Source organism: Zea mays, chromosome 5 (assembly GCF_902167145.1).
Source record: "Zea mays cultivar B73 chromosome 5, Zm-B73-REFERENCE-NAM-5.0, whole genome shotgun sequence".
Taxonomy (NCBI): domain Eukaryota; kingdom Viridiplantae; phylum Streptophyta; class Magnoliopsida; order Poales; family Poaceae; genus Zea; species Zea mays.
In genome coordinates, this window is record NC_050100.1 from 53,129,508 (window position 1) to 53,139,448 (window position 9,941).

The following is a 9,941-nucleotide window of genomic DNA, read 5'->3' on the forward strand; positions in this document are numbered from 1 at the left end:
CTCTGTCATCGGTTCTGGATGGGATTCCGGCCGGATCTGGGTATCTTCCGGCCCAAGCTCGCGGCGGCCTGCTTGAAGGGAGTGGTCCCGCCGCCGACCCGCATCTGCTGCTGCTGCTCGGCCTCCTGCCGGCTCGTGGACGGCCGCGACACCGCCAGCAGCGGCAGCAGCATCCGCCGTCGCACCACCGCTGCAGCCTTCAGCTCAGCCGGCGCCTCGGCCGATGAACACGGCGGGGTGAGCAGGAGGAGGACGAACGCCGCCAGCAGCAGCGCCGGACACACCACGGCCCTGCTCCTGCTGCTACGGCCCATCATATCTGCACTTGCTTCTGCAGAGACCAGCGTGCGGTGTGCTCTAGAGGCAAGGATAGATCGAGCTAGGAGAGACTGTGGGGAGTTGGCTAGAGCCCTAGAGGGAGTATAGAGCACTACTAGTACTGTGTCATTCCACTAGCTTGCATGCATGTACTCTAGACTCTAGAGTAGTAGCAAGCGGCGTCGTTAGCATGTACTCTAGAGTGCCTGCCGTGGGAACTCATGTGCTGCTTCCTGCCTTTGTTTTTCCCGCATCGTCCCAAACTGGGCGCCATGTGCTGCATCTTTGACTGCGTCGACTGGCATGACGCCGCTAGCTAAAAGCCTAAAACTAAAACCAGCGGGGGTTAGTTGGCGTCGACGGAATCACGGAAGGCAAGGGAAGGGGAAGATGTCAGTGGGCCACTTCGCCTCAGACTGGTTTTACACACGGATTAAAGAACCCTTCTGATGACGGTGGTCGGTAGTACTCTGTTCTGTTCTAATCACTAACCGTCAGGCTGCGTAACGCTACCTGCACGGAGGCTGCACTGCTGCAGCCACCAACATGCTCTGCGCTGAGTTTCAAAGCGGTTTTTTCTTCGGACGGAACCAAAGTCTGAACCACAGCTGTGCTGAGTTTCAGAGCAGAGAGATCATTGCACAAAGACAGACAGGGCGCCAAAAAGGCACGGAGTCATTCGTCAAGCGACCACCGCACCACACATCTGTTCTGTTCGCCGGCGTGGGAAGGCGCCGTGCGTGCGTGCACGCCTTACGCCTTACACCTTGATAGAATAATAAAAAAAAACGGGCCGGAGGATCAGCCAGAGACAGCCGTGCCTCTTGGCTGGAAAGCGGAGCTCCTTTTCCCCGGCGCCCCGATGGGTGGTTTCGGTACGGCGGCGTGCGGCGCCACCGCCCCGCGCTACGCGTGGCCTGCCCCCAGCCGGCGAGCACGGGCTCCGGCTACCTTTGCCACAGTTCGTGGCTAACTGTGTCACACTTTAACTAAGATTAATCGTTCGAGTTAAAGAATTAATCTTAATAAGAAAAGTTAGATAAAATGTGGCGAGTTAGGTAGCGAACCAAACAGAGTCCGCGCGCGTGACTATGGACACTACCTAATTATATAGGGTACCGACAGCCGTGACGAATCTAGCCAACAACATTGTTGAAGTCAGCAAGACCAGATTTAATACATGATACAAATTTTCTTAAACTTTAACAATATTTTTCTAAAGAATTCATAAATTTTATCGGGTCAGCCAAACACCCCTAGTCCGGTCCCTGACCGACAGTTTCACTGCCGGCAAATTAGGGGTCTGTTTGGTTCAGCTTTTTTCTGACCAGCTTTTCTAAAAATCTGGCTGTGGAGAGAATCTGGATGTGGGGAGAATCTGAGTATCATTACGATTACGTGTGGAGGAAGATAAAGTTATTCATAAGGCTCAGGATCTAGAAAGTGACGGATTCCTACTGTTACAACGACTCAACCGATTATGTGTTTATGTTAATTTTTGATGGTTTTTGTCCCAATAAATTTTATAGAAGCTGCCTGAAAAGTTAAACGTTTGACAGTCCGTAACAGCTTTTGGTGGCCAGAAGCTGCCAGAATCCGAAACAAAGGCCCTAGATGAGATGAGGCATCAGCCGCATCTGATCTGAATTGTTGTATGCAGCGTATGATTGGATCACTGGACACGTTACTAGTGCATACTCCCTCCGTTTTTATATATTTGACGTTGGTATGCGCCCATGCCCCTGGGCTCTGGCCACATATGTACACAGGCGCAAGTAACGCAATATGAGATCATGCCGTGGTCTGGGAAGAAGCAGGAGCGGGGATGGGCATCTGCTGGTTCATCCGGCCTGCCTGCCCCTATATATATTATACAAACAAGTGCCGACGAGGTTGATGGGAGGATCTGTTGCCAGTCTTGGATGCATGCTACTGAACGTGAACATGTAAATATCTGTACGTCTGCAAAGGCAGCTGCAGCAGAGAGGGGAGGGGGGAAATTCCAATCTCAGCAAACAGTTCCTGCCAGTTTCAGATCCAGATGCCAAAGAACAAGGCCCCCCAAACCGGACGCTCTATTTTCTAGTTTCTACAGCATAGTACTGCCGAAACAACACGCATCACTGGAACTTCCTGATCGACGACCCAGGTTTGGGAGCCTCCAAGAACTTGCAACGGCCTGTGCCGCTCGGTTCCATCTCCTCGGTCTTCCGTTTCCGGCTTGGGCGGCGAGAAGAGAAGGCGCCGCGGGCAGCGGCTGCCGGGGTTGCGCTTATACGCGAGCGCGCCTGGCCGCCTGCTCAGGGGGTGAAACGGGCCGGTAAGAACGGGAAGTGTTAGCCCAGAAAAGGCCCATCTACCTGTGAACATGGATCGCGGTGAACGCCCGCGACGCCTTCCCCGGCCGCGGCGGCCTCCCCGCCCGCACAGCCACTGGCCGTGACGGAGCGGCCCCTCCCGTTCCTCATGGATTCGCGCGCGTTCTTCCTTTCTGGGCGAGGGCGACCACCGGAAGGCAGCAGCCGGCAACCGCGACTGTTGACATTTGCGTTAGAGGTTGGTGCTGTGCTTTTTTTTTTTTGCTAGGGCTTGCTGGTGTTAGGCGTTGTGCATTGTGAAAATTGTCGGGCTGTTAGGATTTTGTAATCTGGGGAAGTGTGCATTGCTTATGGTCTTGCTTCCACCATTGTGCTGCTGTGGTTGCTCTAGGACTGCTGGAAACCATGTAGGCTTACGCATCATATTGTTGTGGACGGAGGAGGGAACCAAAACTGGAATCAAACAATACCGACTATGCTTTAAGTTAGATTACGAACACCGCTGATTCATAAATTGCCCCCTCTCAGAGCAATAACAGTAAGCTAAAATTCTGAAGAATGGTATATCTTGTCCCCCTTCACAGATTATTTTTTTTTTAAAAAACAGCGAAGTCCATCTTTCTTCCTCAATTATGCTATCTATACAACAATCTTTTAAATACGTGCATCTGTACACCTAGTTCTAGAAATGTTTGTGAATTAATTGATAGCTGAATATGCCTTCAAAGTGCTTTCACTGTTCCTGCAATTGAACTTGAGTGCTATAGGTTTCAGATAAGAAGAGGGAAGCTCATAGCTGTGAGCCTTTTCTTTCCAAAGATTTACATACACACCTGTACAACTTCGCTAGGGTACAAACGAACGCATACTTAACAAGAGCCCCATGCTCTTTTTTTGCACTTTTCATGTTCAATTGTTTGAACTAGGAGGTGCAATATTTCCACGGAAGGAATAAGTAAAATTGTATAAGGGAGGGCCTCATGACAGCGAGTGAGCGAGGCTTTTCTTTCAGAAATGTACACTACTGTGCTCTTTGTTAGAAACTCTTCCTTCTACTGAAGTTACACCTAGTCGGGTGGAGTACAATATCACCACCTACAATATGTTCTCCTTTAACTACAGCTGCACTTGCACCTGCTGGGGCTCAACTATGGTTTCCAGGCAGTACACCACCTCTTGGATGGTTGGCCTCAATCCAGGATTGTGGTTGATGCACTTATAGGCTACTTCAAGCACATTCAGCATTTGCTCGTCATGTCCTCTTCCTCTGAGAGCTGGATCCAAGACCTCAATATCCTTCCCTTGGGACCTCATCTCTCTTACCCATTGGACAAGTTCTTTCGACTTGGTCAAAACCTGGACAGGCCTCTTCCCTGTGAGCAGCTCAAGCAAGACCACTCCAAAACTATATATATCACCTCTCAGGGTGGCCACCCAGGCTTGTCCATACTCGGGAGGAATGTAACCAAGAGTGCCTACCAGCTCTGTCGTGACATGTGTGTTGTAAGGAAGGATCAATCTTGCAAGGCCAAAATCAGCGACATAAGCATTGAATTCTCTATCAAGTAAGATGTTGCTGGACTTGACGTCACGGTGAACAATGTTAGGGTTGCAGGTGTTGTGGATATAAGAAAGGCCCCGTCCTGCTCCTTGTGCAATCTTGAGTCTTGTTGGCCAATCTAGAAATGAGTTGGCATTGTCCGTGTTGTGAAGCCAATCATCAAGACTCCCATTCTCCATGAAAGAATATATGAGGAGCCTCGAGTTTCCCTGGATACAATAACCCCATAGTGGCACAAGATTCTCATGTTGTGCCATAGAGAGTGCTTCAACCTCTGCTGTGAATTCTCTTTCCATCAGACACATTTCACCATTGAGTTTCTTGATCGCAAGCTTGGATCCACAGGGTAGCTCAGCCTTATAGACTAGACCATTACCTCCACAACCAATAATGTTCTGCTGATCAAAATTATTTGTGGCCTTCAAGATATCATTGAATGTGAGATTGTTTGATTCTCCCTTTCCTCGAGGTACCATCACCAAAGTGCTTCCCTTTATCATATCACGCACGTGCTCAGAAGCAGAGTTGAATGAAGTTGCTTCAATGTCCCTGTTGTTGCTGCTCTTGTTTCTGTCAGCAGATTCTGTGCTTCTGATGGACAAAATAAGACGTCCCAACAAGAAAAGGATGGCAAGCCCTCCAAAGAACACACTTAAGGCAAGCGCCAAGATGGTCTTCTTGTGCCTCATTTTCATTGAGGCTCGAGGTTCTTCTACTGAGCCACAATGGACACTGAGCATAGGACCACATAGCTTGGGATTCCCAATGTAGCTAGAATTTGTAAAAGTATTAAACTGTCCTCCACTTGGAACTGGCCCTTCTAGATCGTTGTTAGACACATTGAACCAAGAAAGGAAGTGAAGGTTACTCAGTGCAGATGGGAGTTCACCTGTGAGCTGGTTATTTGATACGTCTAGAGTTTGCAGGTTTGTGAGGTTGCAAATTTGTTGTGGTATTTCTCCAGATAAGCTGTTGGTGCTAAAGTTGAGGACATTGAGCACTTTCAACTGACCAATCCCTTGGGGAATTATGCCTGTCAAGCTGTTGTTGCATAGATTCAATACATTGGGGAAAGCATTGAGCAAACGGTATTGACGTGATTGTGTCCAAAATACAGGTAACTCAAGGAACTTCGGGTCCAACTTGGCAGAATTCTTCTCAGATTGTAGCATTGGCATCTCCATCAATTCAGGTGGGATATCCCCTGTAAGCCTGTTGCTTGATATGTCCAGAAAGAAGAGGAGTTCCAGCCTGTTAATCCAGGATGGTATTGTTCCTGTAAGGTGATTGTATGATAGATCTAATATCTCCAATCTTGTGAGTTTTGATAACCAAATGGGGATTTCCCCAACCAATGGGCATGCGTCTATGGTTAGGACCCGAAGATTCTCAAAACCATCAATTGCTGCATACTGTGGTATGGTTTCACCTTTGAAGTTGGTTCCAATTAGCAGGGAGGTAAGGTTCTTGCATCTGTTGAGATTCTGAAGTGCACCTGTGATATTTGTAAATGAGTTATTTGTAACTGAAAGGAAGGAAAGGGATCTGAGATTGGCTATTCTTGGTGAGAACTGGCCATGAAAATTGTTGTAAGCCAACCGCAAAGCAATTAGATTGCTGCATGCATATATGTTTTCAGGAATTGTTCCATTGAATTTGTTCAGTGAAAAATCTGCAGTCGTCAGATCCATCTGAGTGAAGTTAATTCTGCTAAGATCTCCCATAAAACTATTATTTCTGAGGGTGATATACTTGAGACTTCTGCAGTTACTTAGGGCCGATGGCAGCTCTCCAACAATCAGGTTGTTGTCTAAGTGGAGCTCCTCCAATCTTCCCAGCTGCCCAATAGAATCTGGCATGTTTCCTTCCAGCCCATTTGATCCAAGGTCAAGGAAAATAAGATTTCTGAGTTTGACTAGGCTGGAACCGTCAAGTGCCCCTTGCAAATTGTTGTTTGGAAAAGAGAGGTGCTCCAATGAGGTAGCATTGAACAGTTCATGGGGTAGGCCTCCGGTAAGGTTGTTGTGGCCAGCCTTGAGTACTGTCAACTTGGAGCAGTTGCCAAACTCTGGGGAAATAGTGCCACTGAAGTCATTTAAGCACAGGTCAAGCGTGACAAGCGATGGTGCATGGATGCAAATAGAAGATGGCAATGGTCCCGCAAAGCTGTTGTTGCTTGCATTAAGAGCGACAAGATTATTCATCACTTGCAGTGCTGTGGATGATAACTGTCCTGTAAAGAAGTTGCTTGAGATATTCAGTACCTTGAGAGGAAGGCCAGAAATTGGGGATTGACGCTCTTGCAGAGGACCAGATAGGTGGTTGAAGCTGACATCCAGGATGCTGCTGCTGCTGGAGAACACCAGTTCTGGTGGCAGATTGCCGTAGAGTGAATTGCATGACAGGTTGAGTCGCTGCAGCCCCGTAAGATTGCCGAGAGATGGTGGGATCCTCCCTTCGAGTCCTCTAGAAGGCAGCAAGACTTCCGTGACCGCGCCATCGTTGCTGCAGGTTATTCCTTCCCACTGGCAGCAGTCTGTGCTGTTGGCCCATAACATGTGGAGGCCGCCATTGCCGTCCGGCGAGAGGCCATCTCGGAAGTCGATGAGGGAGCTCCTCTCTTGATCTGTGCAGGAGCTGGCGACGGACACACAGGAGAGGAGGACAACCAAGGCAATACCAAAGGAAGGCACGTGTAATCTGGTGGTGCTACTGCTGCTGCATAGCCAATTCAGTGACTGCATGATTCTCTCATGAAACGTCCTGCCGCTCGCTGTGAGACCGCTCAGTTTGGATTTTGGTGGTCTGACTAGCTAAAGAACCAGAGGTTCTTTCTACGACAGCATGGAGGAGGAAGAGGAAGAAGAAGCTGTTTGCTCTCTCTGGTGGGGTTGATCTTTCCTCGTCTTCTTGTTCCCCGAGGAATAGTGGCAAAGGTATATGTTGCAGAACCATCCAAGTCAGTTACTTACACGTTTGCCACCAGCAATTTCTTTTTTCCCCCCTTCAATACAATCTCCAGAGAGGAAAGGAAAGAAAAAATCGGGAATACTTTTTTTTTTCTTGCCCACTTCACATGTTTGACGTTTTGCTTGGGTCGCTACAGCTCTACGTGCAAAAGTCCAACTTCGCTGTACGAAGGCTTAGCTGTTATCCTTCTCTGGGTCGTCATCAAACTTCGGAAGTTGCCACAGAATATCTTTTTCCAGAGCCCAGGTTGGTATTGAATATTGCGCCATGCTGAGGTTATTTATTGTTGCATATATTCCTGCATATCTTCTGAATCAGGTACTGCCAAACCATGGTTACCAGCCTAATGTCAAATGAAGTTTCTGCTGCATACTGAATTGTCTATTGTTACTATATTAATTACTCCCACATGGCTACATCTACATGTAAAAACCTTGAGAAGAAACCACTTGACCGTCGAGAACTCTAACCTAGGGGCTAGGGCAGTTAAAATTCAAGGTTTTTTTTCTTTAATGAAAAATGACGCTGCTGGATTTTCATGGCAGTGTTCTCCTAACAGTTGTATACCCTTTTTTTATCCGGGAACATATTGCAGATCTGGGGGGAAAAAGGCGAAAGCAACAGCCGATCAGGCGCCCAAGATTCGCGTTTCCAGTGGGCACTTGTGGAGGGAGTGGCAGGTGCATCGAAGAGCACTACACACTCATCTTGGCAGTAATATATTTTCGGGCCTCATCTCGCATCGCACATACGGAGTATATGAAATTTATAATCGATGATAATCTTAGAAAGGCTGTGATTAACGTCGTGGTCAATGTAGGCGCGGTCTGTGGCTGATTGAGCAAGCAGCAAGTGGATGGAGGAGGCCGGCAGGATAATGGCGCGGCCGGGGGTGGTGTGGCCCACGGCTGTGCCCGGCCGGGGCCGTTTACTTTTGGCCCCCTTGGTGCGTCGGGTGATGTGTACGTCTGCGGAAGGAAAGCGTCTCTGTTTGCCTTGGCCCTACGGCGCAGCGTCTCTGTTCAAGGAAAAAAAAAGAGTGGAATTTTATATCTGGTCAGATTTAAAACTATCGTAGTTTAACTAAAACTTTTTAAAAACTAATATGGCATCAAACTAGTACGCTATAAAAACAATATAATAGTACTTATTTGTTATGGTAATAAATATTAGTAACTGTATTTATTTATTTATTTACCTTACGAGTCTTGACTTTGGGAAGATGACCTATGGGCTATTATTGATGGATGGATCATGACAAAACTATGAGGAGGTAACGTGGGACAGACGGGACATGGTCGCCGTGAGATGTGCATTGACTTGGTTGTTTTTTATCTTGCCAATTCAAAGTATTCTGTAAACCGTATGCCTAGAGCTTTATTAGGACGTGCTGGGGATCACGACACCTCACACCAGTATATGTATACACACACACGATGAACAATACAATATACAGTATATAAGCATCCAATTGGATGGAAGGTCTAGGTGATGCATGGCGCTATGGGTGCGTCCAGTGAGTCCAGACGCTGACGGCTAGCTGTTCCTTGTCGTTGGCAGTAGCGACTATTTTTTTTTAAAGTGACGTGTCCCTCTCGCGTCGCGTACGCTGGGAGCGTAGAGAAGACGGCGACACCACCGAGGAGAAGAGAGGTGACATGGCCACATTGGCCGATCGATTGCCCGGCCGGAGTAGACTGGGTATTGGGCCGGGTTGGATTTGGATCACATCAGCTGATGCCGTCTCTGTCCTGATGGACGGTTCCGCGTGCGTTGCAGCGCAGCGCAGCGCAGTGGGTGGAATGGATTACCAGTAGACGAAGAAAGATGACGACCGAGTGATCCGCCTCCGTATCACCAAGAGCTGCCAGGTGAATGGCTCGCCCACACCACACATTTGTCGTCCGATTGAGGTGGCTTCTGATGCTTGTATTAGCGCAAATTCCACTTGTTGTGGCCACTAAACACAAACAACCCACTTATAATCAGGAGGAGAATTCGGTCAACATCTTTTATCATGCATGCGTTTGTGTGTGTGTGTGTGTGGTTTTTTTTTTTTTTTTTGCAATGGACACAGTACGCCTTCCTAGTAGCATTAGCAAACACGACCATATTACACACAGCACAGTTTTCCTTTGCCACCGAGCTAGCATAGCATATATATCACGGAAACCCATTTGGTCAACGACTATAACTGTGCTTCCGGCAGAAGCTTGACACCAGCTTAGTATAGTAGTTTTAGTTTCACATGCACAAGTCTCCATCGTGTTCGTGTGTGCAAAGTCAGAAACGTGTGCCCTCAGTCCCCGTCATATGCTCGGTTGGCACTTGGCATTAGGTGAGGGTGGTTTTGACAAGGGCTTAACCAATCGGTTACTACCTAGTCCGGCCCGCGCTGATCTCGTAAGTTAACCGGTCACTTTCCTTGACTTCGCACACCACGTTTAAAACCCTCATGCAGTGTAATCACCCGCAACTGCTTTTTCTTAATTCCGCACGGGTCAGTGAGCCTAGAGTCGGATTTTCTGTTTGGATCCTTTCGTTTTGGTACGACTCAAATTTATCTAATAAACTAAGTTGTTTCGTTTAGAATTTAACATTCTGCAGCATTCTAAAGCTTAGAGATAAGTCTATCTTAAATTTTTTGAGATGGGTGATCGGATTTGAGTCTATAAATCCTTGTGCTATATTTCTGCTCTACAACTTATAGCAATCTTTTTGTTCCACATATTAACGTTAGTGATCTATGTCTAATTTATGATGATTAGAACGAA

At 47.7% G+C, this 9,941-nt stretch overlaps 1 protein-coding gene across 2 annotated transcripts; it reads left to right on the forward strand.

Moving 5' to 3' along the window:
* Positions 1–2,171: 2,171 nt before the first annotated feature.
* LOC100274986 (uncharacterized) lies at positions 2,172–8,430 on the forward strand. 2 transcript variants are annotated; one of them, XM_008683367.3, is made up of 4 exons: positions 2,172–2,874; positions 7,304–7,413; positions 7,763–7,881; positions 7,988–8,430. In XM_008683367.3, exons 1-4 carry the CDS (start codon positions 2,785–2,787, stop codon positions 8,002–8,004), a joined length of 336 nt encoding a protein of 111 aa, XP_008681589.1. In that variant the 5' UTR covers positions 2,172–2,784; the 3' UTR covers positions 8,005–8,430. The 2 variants fall into 2 exon arrangements, with proteins under 2 accessions (XP_008681589.1, NP_001142686.1); NM_001149214.2 differs by having other exon boundaries at positions 2,177–2,874; positions 7,763–7,847; positions 7,988–8,340.
* The last annotated feature ends 1,511 nt before the right edge of the window (positions 8,431–9,941 follow it).

Excerpts from the sequence above, each read along its gene's own strand:
- LOC100274986 (XM_008683367.3), top strand. The coding sequence starts at position 2,785 with ATGGATTCGCGCGCGTTCTTCCTTTCTGGGCGAGGGCGACCACCGGAA. Across the intron at positions 2,875-7,303 it reads TGTTGACATTTGCGTTAGAG|CTCTACGTGCAAAAGTCCAA; the intron begins GTTGGTGCTGTG and ends GGGTCGCTACAG. Across the intron at positions 7,414-7,762 it reads TATCTTTTTCCAGAGCCCAG|ATCTGGGGGGAAAAAGGCGA; the intron begins GTTGGTATTGAA and ends AACATATTGCAG.